The 15,325-nt window shown below is 44.0% G+C and overlaps 2 protein-coding genes across 5 annotated transcripts in view; one reads left to right on the top strand and one right to left on the bottom strand.

Moving 5' to 3' along the window:
* LOC115548603 (contactin-associated protein-like 4) overlaps positions 1 to 15,325 on the bottom strand; it is a 172,419-nt gene that overhangs the window by 156,070 nt on the left and 1,024 nt on the right. The gene's annotated exons all lie outside the window — the stretch shown is intronic.
* pold3 (polymerase (DNA-directed), delta 3, accessory subunit) lies at positions 110 to 10,495 on the top strand. 3 transcript variants are annotated; one of them, XM_030363359.1, is made up of 13 exons: positions 110 to 289; positions 490 to 545; positions 636 to 735; positions 856 to 895; positions 1,060 to 1,192; positions 2,522 to 2,786; positions 3,007 to 3,079; positions 3,532 to 3,644; positions 3,675 to 3,817; positions 4,097 to 4,203; positions 4,689 to 4,780; positions 7,852 to 7,921; positions 9,732 to 10,199. In XM_030363359.1, exons 1-13 carry the CDS (start codon positions 233 to 235, stop codon positions 9,926 to 9,928), a joined length of 1,446 nt encoding a protein of 481 aa, XP_030219219.1. In that variant the 5' UTR covers positions 110 to 232; the 3' UTR covers positions 9,929 to 10,199. The 3 variants fall into 3 exon arrangements, with proteins under 3 accessions (XP_030219219.1, XP_030219218.1, XP_030219217.1); XM_030363358.1 differs by having other exon boundaries at positions 3,532 to 3,817; positions 4,698 to 4,780; XM_030363357.1 differs by having other exon boundaries at positions 111 to 289; positions 3,532 to 3,817; positions 9,732 to 10,495.

Genomic DNA, 15,325 nt, shown 5'->3' with positions numbered 1-15,325 from the left:
GTTGTCTATTTTACTGCACATAATATTCGCTGGGTCTTCCTGGAATTTTCTTTACGTGGCAATAGCTCATTGCTGCCTTTAGAGGGCGCTGTGGCACCTGGAAAGAAAAGGAAACGCTGCAGTGCACACATGACGTAGAGCAGGAAGTAAATAATGACTTTCGTTCCCGCGCAGTACGACAGCCACAGCAAGAAGTTAGCAGATTAGTTGCTAACCTGACACGGAGTAAACAATGGATGAGCTTTATCTAGATAACATCGACGAATATGTCAACGATCACAACAAGATAGTAAGTCAGCATTTATGTAGCGATCAGCGTACACGAATCATGATGACAGTCGTGTTTACTGACACTTTGCAACACATTCTGGGTTGCTGATGATGCGAGAAGTAATCCTAAAATAGCTAAATGATCGGTGTGTAAAATGTGATGTTTACCTCTGGTCAATATTGTACATTGAATGTTAACCTGTTTTCTTTGTCTCTAAGGTGACCTATAAATGGCTTAGTCTTACCCTCGGGGTCCATGTAAATACAGCGAAACAGTAAGTCGCATTAATATCCACATGTGGGTTTCAGCCTTTGTGATTGATGTTTATATTTGGATCATTAAACTAATCTTTAAACTATTACAGAATGCTCTTCCATTACCTGGATCATAAAAGAAAAGAGAGCTCAGCTCCGCTCCACGCTACATACCTAGTGACGGGTAAATGGGTCGAGAATGGAAACACGGTAAGCGAGCCAACCAACAATATAAGTCCCTTCTGCATGGCTTATGTGTGGATGTAGGCAGCCTTCTTTGTTTGGTGGTGCCACTGTTTTGATCGAGGTCTTGTCAAACTCAATCCCTAGAGTCACAAGGTGACGGTGGTGAGAGAGGAGCAGTTGGAAGGTAGGCTAATGATCTGTTCTCACTGCCCACCACCTGACACGCAGCCTAGTGACTACCTGTGCAACACAAATGAGCTGCCAGAAGGCTAGCACTGTGGTTAACATCCTAGCAACCAGTCACTCAATGTGATTTTAATGACATGTTTTTCTTCACCCATGTTCAAGATGTCAAGTCCAAGATGAGCTTGACGGTCAGTGTCCACGTGTACAGCGTCCAGAAAGCTTCCCTGAAGGACAGCGGCCCTCTTTACAGCGTAGACTACGACGCGGTCAAAGACAACCTGAACAGCTGCAGCAGGTACGTGTCCCTCCTCACACTGTCTCTCTCTCTCTCTCTCTCTCTCTCTCTCTCTCTCTCTCTCTCTCTCTCTCTCTCTCTCTCTCTCTCTCTCTCTCTCTCTCTCTCTCTCTCTCTCTCTCTCGGACATTTCAAGGATTTACTGTCAAGAAAACCGGATCTAAAAAAGTTGTCATCAGGCACAAAAAGTCAATGTCCATTACTTGTTGTCGTTTACTACCTTGGCTGGAGTAACACACTCAAATTCCAGAACCCTCTTTTATCAGTTTCTTCTGACCTTTTTAGTAATTCTGTTAAAGTTGTTTTTTTTCTGGAAAAATTAGTTTATTTTACTGTGTTGAAATGTCACGTGCAAAAACATTTTTCCGGAGGATGACGTGTAAACACCCTAATATGCTGTCTGCTTTTGTCTCCTCTGTCTGTCGTCATGATCTGTCACGGTACGACGTTCAGACGTATTGAACGAAGGAGCTAGCGGCTTCGTGAGGTCTCAGGCCAACAGAGCGGCTTCACCGCACCTTGGCAGACCTTCTCCCAGGCTCCGGAGCTCTGCTGAAGCGATGGAGCACTGGGCCGCCAGTAGAGATAGGGCCGTCTGTCTTGGCGTTTACACACTGGCCCAACAAACGCAAGCATCGGGCCAGAGAGATAGACCTGTTGGTGCTGGTCGGCTTTTGGGGGACAGGGTTCCAGTCTGCGACTAGCAGATTGAAGTTAGTTGACTTCGGCCGACTTTCTGGTTTTGTCTGGAAAGTGTGCAAGCATCTTAACATGGGGATTGAAACTCTACTTGGTGTTTAACTGGTTTGACCCAGGAGACAGACCGAGGCGCACATTTAGAGAGACAGAGAGAGAGTGTGAGAGCGAGAGAATACCCTCCCCATGATAAAGGATGACCTATCTGACCATCTTGCTCTCCGACCAGTGGCTCTGAAACTAATCGTGTCCTGCATCGACATTCTCAGCCCACTGCGAAAGAAGAGCTTCTCTTCGGTTTTTACTCATTTTGTTTCCTGGCAGACACCCTTAATATCCAAAGCGATTTTTACATTGAATTCAAATACATCGGCAGGGGCTTGATCTTCGCCAAAGGATAAGGCTTTTACTCATTGATTTAAATCCCCGTTGTTTAAACATCAGGTCTGAGACCTTGCTACTAACGATCACGTACAGAGTCTCGGACACACCAACACAAACTCTCTTTTTCACGTGGCTGTGTGTCTTTAAAGAGTCCTGGAGAGCCTTCAGCAGAACCATTCCATATCTTTTAAGGCTGGAGCCACGTGTGTTTTGTTAATCCGAGCGATCGCGCTCTGTTGCGTTCTGCAGGTACAGCGCCATCAAGTGTGCCGACGCCGTCCCCTTTGCCCCGGGGGACACGCGGCCGGCGGGCGACAGCCTACAGTTCCCACCGCCGGATCCTAACCAGATCAGAGCTCCTAGTTTCGACGGGCCAGGCAACCAGACCACCTCGAAACCAGCCGCCAAGCCGCAGCCCAAAGGCATCATGGGAATGTTTGCGAGCAAGGCTGCTCCCAAAAAGCAGGAGCCTGGCAAAGAGATAAAGGTGGAGCAAAAGGAAGACACTACTACGGTATTGTACAGCTCACTTTTGTGTTTGTAATTCGGATGATGTCTAGCTTTGTGGGTCATTGCATGGCAGCGATTATGTCACATTTTTGTAGAACATGTTTGGTGAACTTTTGCTTTTGGTTTTTTATATAATGTTTAAAGTTGAGGAGGCTTTTATGAATTATGAGTTGCCAACAATGCTGACCTAAATATTATCCTTATGCTGTGCTTCTGTATTCTAGGCTGATGTTTCCAAAAGTAAGTCGGCCTCTAAGAGCAGTACTATGAGCAACTTCTTTGGGAGTCAAGCGACAAGTAAGTAACAGTTTGTGAAGGAAGATCTTAACTTGTATTCATAAACACTTTGACATGAATTTCTTAACTTCAATCACTTCAGATTAGACCCGGGCAATAATTAAATATTATGGTTAGTATTGAGTCTTATATTTTTCCATATCGCCCAGCCCCTTGTCAGATGCAAAGCACTTATTTAAATTATAATTAATAAGGAAGGCCTAATGGCTCAATGACGATGGGATATTTTTCTGCTGATGAGAATCGGAGCGCATGATGTGTGTTATGGTTTGACGAGGTCACCTTTCACATCCCATAATATGGTGCAGGTGTTGAAGGTAAGCTGCCAATGGCCCACAGAACGGTCACAGGCAGCATACTTTTCAAACCATCTATCCCTTCTATGTAACTCTTGAATCACTTCTCTTGACTCTTGAGTATTTTACTAAACATTGTGAAACTAACTTCACCAGAGCGAGCCGAGAAAACGGTGAAGGAAGAAGAGACGTCATCTTCCTCGGTGAAGGATAAATCTGAGTCCTCCCCTCCAGCGAAGAAGCTGAAAGAGACGCCAAACGAGGAGAAGGTTAAGGAGACTCAACCCAAGGAAGTGAAGGTTAAGGAGACTCAACCCAAGGAGGAGAAGGTTAAGGAGACTCAGCCCAAGGAGGAGAAGGTTAAGGAGACTCAGCCCAAGGAGGCGAAAGTTAAGGTGACCAAGGAAGCCAAGGTTAAGGAGGCCAAGCCAAACGCAAGGAGGTGTGTGTGCTTGTTCTGTATAAATTCCTGTATTTGTCCTAGGATAAATGCACATGTAAATGAATAGCCACATGATGTATACTTAGGGGTTGCAAAACAACTATTTGTGCTAGTTAGTAATGCAAGTAACTAGTTATAATGATACAATTGAGCATTGTCACAATTAACTCCCATTTTCATTCACCTACCGTTTAGCTGCGTGCAGGCAGCAGGTAGTTCCTATTGTCTGACATTTTATGGCGTTGACGTGAAGTGTCTTCTTGTTTTCTTCTGGAAAAGTAAATCCAAGCGCAAGGAGCCGTCGGACAGCGAGGAGGACAAGATGGAGACGAAGAAGAGACGCAGGATTAAAAAGCCTCAGTCTGACAGCAGTGATGATGATGACGGTGAGGCCCCTTCCTCCTCTCCTCCTCCCCCCCACCCGCCTCATTTTCTCCCACTGATTGACCCATCAATCAGGGAGCAGTGAAATACTTTGTGAGGAGCATGAGTCTCAAGCTCCCTTTTTTGTGAGATTTTAACCCTTAATTTATGATTTTTGTATTTTTCTGTATCTATCTATGCATTGTTGTTCCGGAAGCTTTATCAACACAAAACTGTGTAACCGTACTTCTTGCATTTTAAATGAATGTCTGCGACTGAGACACGCATCTGTGTGGGGGCGTGGAAAGCGTTCTAACAACAAATGACATTGCAGTGAGATGCATACAGATTCGCATCCTGTTCATTTATTGAGCAGAGGGCAGAAGATCCTCCGTTGCCTGTTTTGTCCGTCTTAAAACTACTCGATTGACTGGAACATGCAACCACTTGGAAGGTCTACCGCGACCTGAGAAGTATGAAAATACTGAAACATACCCATTTGTTTCAGTCATTCCAGATTCCCCGAAGCAGCAGGAGATGCGGAAGCCCCCGCCAACCCCGGAGCGTCTGCTGAAGGAGAAGATTGTTTCACAGCCTAACGTACGCGCTCACACCGGCCTCTCACTCATTATTACGAGACGGGAAGCCGCGCAGTCGAAACCGAAATGCACGCTTTCGCATCGACTGTGATCGCACGCATCTCACTTAAAGATCCCATGCCATTCTATTTTATGATGCTTTAATATAGGTATTAGTGGGCCACAAACACAGTATTCAAAGACGTCCCCGAAATTCAGCCGTGGTGCAGAGTTACAGTCACTCCGAAACAGTCGCACATTGAGCTTCCCTCAAACGCGCTGTTTCGGTGGGCGTGTCAAGGCAGGTCAAGGAGGGGGGTGGGGGTGTGGCCCTGAGCAGCTTGTAGCCACTACCATGCGCTCTGTATACGGTGGGCGTGTCAAGGCAGGTCAAGGAGGGGGGTGGGGGTGTGGCCCTGAGCAGCTTGTAGCCACTGACAGTACCATGCGCTCTGTTTACGGTGGATGTATCCCAATGGCTCGTAAAAACCCATATTATCCATAGATATCTATATCATATAATATATAATATATATTATCACCTGGCCCTGAGCAGCTTGTAGCCACGGTACCATGTGCTCTGTTTACGGTGGATGTATCGTAATGGCTCTTAGAAACCCATATTATACATAGATATCTATATCATATAATATATAATATATATTATCACGGCCAAAAGCTGTGTGAGCCTCCAGACGATAGGTTATTATGAATCTCAAACGACCGCGTCTACTTCAGATTGATGTGGAAGTGGAAGAACCAGAGACGTCGGAGAACCCGACGAAGTCCTTTGTGATTCATTATATCGTCTGGACGCGCACACAGCTTTTGGCCGTGATAATATGTATTATTTGATATAGATATCTATGTATTATATGATATTATTTAGATATAGAGCAGAGCTCCAGGACTGTAACGCAAGTGTTGTACACTTCCTTGTTATTTGGATAACCGTTCTGCTGTTGGTGTGATGGCGCATAACACGTCGGACTCTCGTCTCTGGTATTTCTACAACGAGAATCGTAGTGGGGGTTATCTCAGCCATGGTTGAGAATGAATTGGGGGGAAAGGAACTTTGGCTTTGACTCCCTGAAGTAGGCTACATGAACCACGACATGGAGGAGAAAAGGATTGTTGGCCGCGAATGTATCCCGCTTGAGCCCTGCTTCCCGCCGCCTCGGCAGCGGTCAGCGCTAATCACCGCATCCTGAAGCCGAGGCGGTGGTCCATCGGCAGCGAGGCTCCGGCGGGAGACGACCGCGGTCAACAATCCCTTTCTCCTCCATGTCGTGGTTCATGACTTCAGGGAGTCAAAGCCAAAGTTCCTTTCCCCCAATTCATTCTCAACCATGGCTGAGATAACCCCCACTACGGGTCTAGTTGTAGAAATACCATAGACGAGAGTCCGACGTGTTATGCGCCATCACACCAACAGCAGAACGGTTATCCAAATAACAAGGAAGTTTACAGCACTTGCGTTACAGTCCTGGAGCTCTATATCTAAATAATATCATATAATGCATAGATATCTATATCAAATAATACATATTATCACGGCCAAAAGCTGTGTGCACGTCCAGACGATATAATGAATCACAAAGGACTTCGTCGGGTTCTCCGACGTCTCTGGTTCTTCCACTTCCACATCAATCTGTAGTAGACAGAACCGTGCACTGCCTGCTGCCGGCGCGAGGCACCACCGCCCGGCTGCCCGCTGCCGGGCGGTGGTGCTTCGCGGCGGTGGTGCCTCGCGGCAACCGGCGGCAGGCAGCATGTCGCAGTTCATGTAGTTCGATGTCGTTCTGCCATTGCATTCAAAATTCTGTAACTAGCCTGTTACTACGAACTAAGCAACTACCGTACACGTATTAGCATTTAGCACTAGCTCAATCACGACTCCTTCAGAATTCTTGTGGGTGGTTACGAACCAACCAAGTGGGCAGGGCCATGAATAATAATTTGACAACGCTATGTCACAGTGTCACCTTATCCAGATCGGCTCATTTCTTCTGCCTTTTTCCTTTCATTGCCTATTGCATTCAGCAGACAAACTGCATAGATTTCAAACTTACCACAGCTCACAAACTTATTCAGACCTATGTTATTTAACAAACAATAGGAAAAATGAGATTTTAATGGCATGGGCTCTTTAAGGTTTATGCCTGATGTCTGGGAGCAGACAGGCTCAGATCCGAGGGAACAGAGCGTTATGCTTTCTCTCGCTTCATATTAGGGTTGCCGCGGTGTGGACATTTTCACACCGAGTAATACGCTCGTGTCAACACCGGTAATACCGGTATAAACGGTATTGACTTTGAAACTAGGTCAACCGCCAACTTCTCCGTCAACTCTCCTCTCACACTCGGTGACAGCGGCTGGCAGCGCGCCAATTCTCGGCGTCTTATAATGTTCTATATATAATAGTATATATATATATATAGTATAATATAATTGTATAGATCATAATATCACGGCGTAAAGCTCTGTGCGCCTCCGGATGGCCGTAGCGCGGGAAGCTCACGTAGGGGTTGGGCTTGGCGGGGTTTGTTTACCGGCGTTGCTATGGTTACCGGTCTTGTAAGGAAGCACGTCAATTCTCGGCGCGACAATTCTCCCGCACAGAGCAGAACTGTGGCCTATTCTACACATTTTAATTTTCCTAATTATAATTATATTATTCATTTTTACTGAATTTGTTTTTTATTACTGAAAAAAAACAAAACTCGGTGTTGCCGGCGAGTAAACGGTGTTGGCCTCAACACCGGTAACACCGGTAACACCGGTAACACCGTATACCGCGGCAACCCTACTTCATATTTGTTTTGAACAATCATGTTGCTAATTGCATGTTGTGGCGGGGATCCCTTTGCATCTTTGGTAAAAAGTTTTGGGTTTCCCGACCCCCCCCCCCCCCCTGATTGTAATAACAGTGTTTCACAATAGATGGCGAAATCTCTTACGGTTGTTTGTTGTTGGTTAATCTTTAAAAGCCCTTTGCCACTAAAACATTATTATTCAGCTGTAGTTATGTTTTTTTATGGTTTATGGTTATATTTGGGTGTGTCATATGGATTTTACTGTTTCCTGCTTCAGGAGTGCAAGAGGAGGAAGAGGAGGAGAGTCATGAAGTCGCGTACCTTTATGGATGAAGAAGGATGCATTGGTGAGTCGATTTTCCTTTTTGAATCATTGGACCTCACCCGCACAACAGCTGCTGCGAGGTTCAGGTGTTAATCACCAGGGAGAATAATTCAGTTGGATTCCAACCATTCATAGTAATGTCGTAGTAAATTCACCGTCCTGATTGTTGTATGAAAACCATCAGCGATGCAAGTATGCAACAAAAGGTAGTCATCTCTCAAAAAATGACTTGTGAGGTGCTGATTGGGGCTGAGGAGGAACTTCCGATCCTATTGGTTAAACTCGAGGTCACCTTCATCAACATGTACAGGGATTTCACTTCTACAAACATGAATCCCCTGTGGAGGGCCTCTAGGAGTTTGATTGGTCAATACCAGCTGTATACTGCAGCAATGGACTGAACCGCATGTTTATTTTCAACATAATCGTCATTTGGTCCAGAGAGCCACTCTGGACCAAAACCATGCCGCGAAAGGACTCCTTTATCTCTACCTGTCGGAGCTATGATTTTGCTTGAGTTACAGACAAAAAAACAGGCAATGAAACTAAAAAAGTTGAGCAATTGATGTGCCATGTTCCAAGCTTGCTACCATTGCACTCCACTGTGGTCCTTTTTAAAATCCGTTAGACAAATCTTTCCTTCAATTACATTTTATTGCCTGACGGACATTTTATGGTGTTTTCCCTGGCGTAAATCACATTGTCTCACTTCACTTTCATACCGCATACTAACTGATCATAACCCAAACTCATTGGGTTCACCAACTTTGTGAGGCGAATTTGGATGATTGTGAAAAGAAGGCTGGAGGCTAAAGGAAGGCACTTTTTGTCCCTCTTGAGTAGTACCACTACTTCACTTACTTTCTGTAGCCCACCCCCGGGTTCGGCTGGGACTAATGGTCTTCACAGCGTCTAGATTCCACTCTGACAGCAACAGACAGCAAGCCAGCTAGCCTTTCTCTGAGACCAGCCGACATTGTTCCCGAGAACCTGGTAAAATCTCTTACCCCTGGCAACTGTCTGAGGCTTCTGCAAAGTGCAAAGTGACTGTGCTGCATCATGCTTCCGAGAACAAATAAATGTTGTATCCCAAAATAGTAATGGGGATATTTCAACCGAAGAACTCTCCAAATAGTGTGTTGCTGCGAATATGTGGTTTCACTGGATATGATTGATCACTTTTTGGTGTGTGTGTGTGTGTGTGTGTCTCCTATAGGCCTCTCTAATGCTTCATGAATGTCACAGAACAAACGCATTTCTGAAGAAACAAACAGAAAGTAACTCTACTCATTTGTTTTGATGTGACCTCAAATGACTTAAATTTTCCAAAGTTGCTTCTGCGCGTGGTTTTGAATCCGTGCGTCTTAATCCGTTCATTTGGAACGGTTCTTCCCAAAGATTGTCGTGGTGGCACCGTGCCACCTCCCCGCCGAACCAGGGAACACGTCTCAATCGGTTTGCCGTGACGCAGACATTTTGTCGGTTTTTTTCTACCTTTTTTCATTTTCTCGATCAGGATCAATTGTACCCACCGCGGTGGGGAGGAAGCCGGTGGCATTCGCCCACAAACTCGTCGATGTGAGTCCGACTCGGTTACGGTAGAGCTGTCTTGAGGTCAGTTTAAGACACGCTGCTTCAAACCGATGGGAAGCGTGTCTGCGCTGCGGACCGCATAAAAGGAGCGAGTGGGAGGAACAGCCCTAGCCCGGATGCTTATCTCCTGGCGGTTACTACTGGATTAGATCCTAAAACCCCCCCCTCCTAAGACAAAGCTGTCCTGTGATGCTCGCACTTGATCCCTAAGCCTCTGCTTATCTTCCTTTCGTTTGTAGTGACGGAGAAAGGCTATGAGAGCGAATCCTACTCGGATAGCGAAGACCATGTCCCGTCGGCCAAAGCGTCCAACGTGCCCGCGAGGGCTGCAACCGGCAAGAGGGAGGACGAGAAGAAGTCTAAGAAGAAGATATCGCCCCCGGCAAACAAAGGCACCAAGCAGGCTTCCATCATGGGGTTCTTCCAGAAGAAGTGATGATCTTTGGGGCGGGCGTGGCAACACTTTGGGTGACAACATGTTGGCTTGGCACCCCTGTGACATAAGGATCTGTTGGTCCTCGCAATGACTGGGAAGCGCGTTCAGGAACTACTTCTCGAACGTAGTTTGGAACAGCATGTGTACTTGTTTGTATCGTAGGTCAAGTGGTAGGTGATTAGAGTCAACATGCATTGCTGTCTATTGAACACACTTTTATGTGGCTGTTGGGGGTGATTAAGTATTCGCTGAGACATGCTACTGTTTTGAAGAGCGCAAGAACCTCCAAAGGTTTCCTAGTGTGGTCTGCTAAAAAGAACCGCTGCCAAATGCTGAATTGCTGGGTGAAGTGGATCCTTCTTTCTCTGCACTGTAGGCTGGTAAGGGAGCTGGCTGTCTGCAGGGATTACCCTGAATCAACTTGTGTGAACTCGTAGTAATCGTGTCAACTAGTTTTTTTCATTTATGTATGATGTATTTTATATTAAATACAGTGTATAAAATATGGAAGGATCCATTGGTCAAGGTCGACATCTGTTTGAATTCATTAAACTATTTTCTCATAAATCCTTGTGTTTGCGTGAGTTAAGAGTTTTTGTGGTATTATCAAAACACCTGTGCAAAGTGGACCTAAATTAATGTTAATAAGCATTCCTACTATTAATGGGTACCGCATGGCACAGTAAACACAGGTGACATCTTTACCGGTCGTTCAGGCACCTCGCGGCTATGTGGTGAACGTTTAGGCACCTAGCAGCACCTGACGATACATCAATTGAATGTTTAACCACAAGGTGGCACTGAAGGCCACGGTGACGAGAGCAAACCCCGGACCAGCGGCCGGTGTTTTCTGGGGTCAGAAAAGCCTGACCCCAGGGGGCGCTGTTGCATATTTTCTGCAGTATGCACGAGTTTGAACCGTAGACAGGCATGACAAAAACATACATAAAACATAAGATCTCCCCCCAACCAATTACCTTTTTATTAAAGGTGCTTAATAAATACATTTCATTGATTTGATTAGCACTCTACAGACCCATACAATGGATATGGCGTTTAGTAGGGTCCTTCACCGTTGCTTCTTTACCCATAAAAAGCTACAGTCAGTGTTAAATTACACTGATTTACCTTTGAGCAGTTCCTATTATAGGCTACTGTTTAAAATGCTGTTTAGAATTAATGTTAGAATCAAGAAAAAAAAGACCCACCGGTGGGGGGAGATCTTGTTTTATTTATGTTTATGTTATAATACGCATGTGTATGTTGCATAGTGCATTTAATACATCAAACGTGGGCTGGCTCCTCAATACATAATCTGGAGAGGGTTGGGGCTGTCGAACGGCTTGCAGCTGACATTGAAAAGGTTGCAAGTGTGCACTTTCCCAACACTTCCCTAGTGTGCTGTTTTCAATGTGATAAAGCGAGTCTTCCGCTGCGTCTAATTGAAAGCCAATCCGGATGATACACATCTAACCGTTGATGGTCCCACACTGGATCGTTTGAAATGAATCTATTAATCTGAATAGTATTATTGGTGGTTTGGAGTAATCTTATCTCTGTGAGCATTGGAGCGTGGGCTAAAAAGCTTACTGTTCTTTTGCTTTGGGTTTCTGTTTAAGTTGAGGAAATGGAAGCCTGACCTAGGGGTATGATAAGAACATTAATGTCCAATTTGGTTCCTATATATTTAAATGTGACCACCTGATGCACTGGAAAATATCCAGCTCACATTATACAAGGGTCTAAGAAAGATCCCAGGTGAGTCTCTTTAATTAAAGATAGACAGGCTGGGAAATAAATAGAAAGGAGTAGGCAGGCAGAAACATGATCATGGACCCTTTTCACACAGCAGTCATAGGGAAGCACCTAAAGCCCGCTCATTGACATGTAGGGTTTGGTGTGTCTTTCGTCTTGTAAGCAGTTTTTGTGTTTTTGTAGTTTACCCTGCCATTTTCTTGGGTGTTGCCAGAATTTGGATCTGGTTTTTCGTTGACTTGCTACTCAAGTTTGTGCCTGCATTTGTGTTCAGATTTCCTTTCAAATGATGAGGTTTGAATAATTAATTCATCTAAATTGATATTGTTTGTTTAAAGTCAAGCATTAAACAAAGACGTAACGAAAGCCCATGCAGCCAAATATAACTTAAATAGTTGAAAGGATACGAGAAATTTGATGACAGGGTTAGACAAAATCAGTTCCTGGTCCAATTCTGATAATAAAGTGCCGAAATGTTGTTGATGTATTTACATTTTTCGTCCTGTATGACCCTTAGGGAAGCAGGGGAAGATCAACAGGAAGATGCATTGGAATCATTGGTCCACCAGTGATGTAATAAAAGGAGGCACTCTAAATCTGAACTTGTCCATTAAAAGTTAGTCAAAGTAAAAGTTGCCGTAGAATAAATGGATCTGATCTCCGGTGACAAGCCTCTATGGGCTCGTTGTCTATTTTGCCTGCAGCACCCTTCCAACACAGACATGAGGCATTGCTCCTTGTCTGGATAAGCTTGGAGATGACCTGCCTCAACCACCACTTTCCTCTCCCCATCAGCCCCCACACCCCACCCTCTGCTCCTTTCGGTCGTCCTTTCCTCCCCCTATCATTTTGCCTTCTGTGCCTCCAATACCCCTCACTTGGCGTGACTTTTCACCAGCTGCTTTGAGCACGGTCCATCCACACTGTTTTCATAAGATAGTTTTGTTTAAGCTGCAGAGACTGGGCGCTTATCTTATGCTGGTGCTTGTGACCGCCGATATCCCTGTTTTTACTAGAAATACGGAAAAAGGCTATTTCTTGTCACCATAAACCTGGCATTCAATTTGGTCGTAGCATGCCTCTAGAGGGCAGCTCCCTTTTTATTCTTGATTTAATCATAAAGGACAAAGTAGCATGCCAATTATTAGTAACGCAGGCAAGTTTGCATGTTTTGATTGTCTTGCTCTCGTATCATATTTTTGGAAGGCTATACCAAACTACTGTCTTTATATATATATATATATATATATATATATATATATATATATATATATATATATATATATATATAAATATATAAATATATAGAGCTGGAATCTCTACAAAAGTTTGAGCAATGGAATCATCGGCACAGCACTTAAGGTGTCCAAATTGAACAAATGACGTCAATGACCCGGAATTTCTCTCAAACATGTATCTGACGAAGCGTAACTCTCTCCCTCTCTTATATGAGAAGATGCCTGACAGCACCCCAGTAATTGGCTGACTGGGCCTCCAGTGACGGCAGGTCCTGAGCCTTCTTTCCACTAAAGTCATGTCGTGGTTTTGCCACCTTTATTTTACTGACGAATATCCAAAAAATGAAACGGCAATTAGACAATATGAGACAAGACATCTGTGTTACCATTCATATGTACGAAACACAATTCTGGTTTACATGTATGCAGACACCATGAAACCCTTGAGGAGGTGGCGCAGCATTTGCAAAGCTACCTGTTGATGTTGATGTTGACTTATCAGCATGCCTCTTGTTTTTAATTGCATTGTAGATCAGATCTTATGTTAACTGTAGATGATCAACACAATAGTGAGGGTTTTGTAATCTCCATCAAAGATAATCAAATATGGTTATCCCATATGTTTTTGGTTCCGAAGAGGAACGATTTAAAGTCAGCATACTCATATTTAATCTCTTGGTGTAGCTATGGACAAATTAAAGACAAAATACAAAATCAGCCTACTATCCATTTAAAAACATAGCATGTTATAAAAGATTAATGTCCAGGAAAGATTGGGAAAAACTCTTCCATGCTTTTAATATTTAATAGTCTTGACCACTACAATGCCTGCAAATGTCTTCAGCGTTATCTGTTAAAAGCTGTGACAAAGAGACCTGGTATTTAAATGCTCCAAGTCCTCTAAGGCATCTTACAAAGCCATACAAAAGGTCTTCCTCTGAATGCAAATTCATCTGAAATAATTCCTGTCTCGTCACTTTCCCTCCCGGACGCCTGGCTGTCATTATGAATGTCCCAGCGTGCTCTTGCCAGATTTAAGATGTGGATGATGGGATGTTGCTTCTGTTGTACACTAAGAAAGACAAGTGTCAGCTGACAAGCTGAACTCATATTAGACCCCCCCTGCATTTGAATGCAGTCGAAAGAATGACAATTGTTACTTGAGCTGTAAGGCCTCATAAGATCTAAGGTCAGCCATGTTTCATACCAGTGGCGAAGCTAGACCTTTTTTGGGTGGGCTCAAGCCCACCCAAAACTTGCCTTAGCCCACCCTACCGTTTCGTCCTCAAATCTAATATTCAACCTTTTTTTTTTACACAACCAATGAGAGAATGGATGTTGCAATGAACAGGCTCAAATGGGCTAGTGAAATCGAGCGCTATCTTCCTGCAGGAATCTCTAACCTCTGATGTGTGAGTGGGAGTCTCCTGTTTGACAAAACCAAAAATGCAGGACAAGCGCACCTAACATAGTTTTTTGTCTGTCAAAAAGGCTAGCTAGTCTTTATCAGAAAATTCACGATTTCCAGCTGTGTAATAACATGACCAGGTAATAATAATAATATTCATTTTAAAACCTTGACATAATCTGTCAGATGTATATTAAATGACAGTTGACCACAAGGCGATTCTATCTATGCCTCTTCTTGAAATGCTTCATGTTTTAGTCGGCAGAGGCTAGTGATGCTGCGACGCATGATAAGGTGCAAGGAGCAGAAAAAGTTGACATGGGTGCAAATTCTACGTTGAAAAAAACCGCTGGCATTAGTTTATCAGCTGAGGGCATTGCCATAACAACGTGAGCTGATCAATAAGTACAACATGTACTAATACTATGAGACTCATGAAAACGCACTCAGTTGATAATAAGTGTCAGACGGGACTTAGTATCTTATTTATTGATTTTAATAAGTTACTTATTTTATTTTGAATAAACAGAATACCATGGGTCAGCAGTTTTACAAGGATTTTGATCTTACAAAGTCATGACAGAGGGACTTGGTGTCTTTATTGATGCTTGAAAGATGAACACATTATTTTTTTGAAAGGGAATAAGCTGATGAAGCTGACAAGTGACCAACGTTTACTGTTTAAATGTCTAATGCCATGTTTCCACCACAGGAAATAGGTTCTAAACTAATTCCTGGTTCCTTTTTTACACCTCAAAAATGTCCCTGCTTGGGGGTAGAACAAAGACTTTAGGGCCGGGGTTGCAGCACAAAACATCCTAGTTAGTCGTACAGTAGTCGAATTTTATTTCTGCCATTTCAAAATCTGCAGCCGTCTGTTTGTTGTTCGCTTCGACATGCAGTAAATAACACACAGTCCTCCTTTTGCATCTATCGATGTGAACTACATTCATAGACCTGTAATTATAGCTGTTATATGAATTGTAGCGATCCTGC

This window comes from Gadus morhua, chromosome 8 (genome assembly GCF_902167405.1).
Source record: "Gadus morhua chromosome 8, gadMor3.0, whole genome shotgun sequence".
Classification (NCBI taxonomy): Eukaryota; Metazoa; Chordata; class Actinopteri; order Gadiformes; family Gadidae; genus Gadus; species Gadus morhua.
This window is presented reverse-complemented; position numbering and strand designations above follow the sequence as displayed.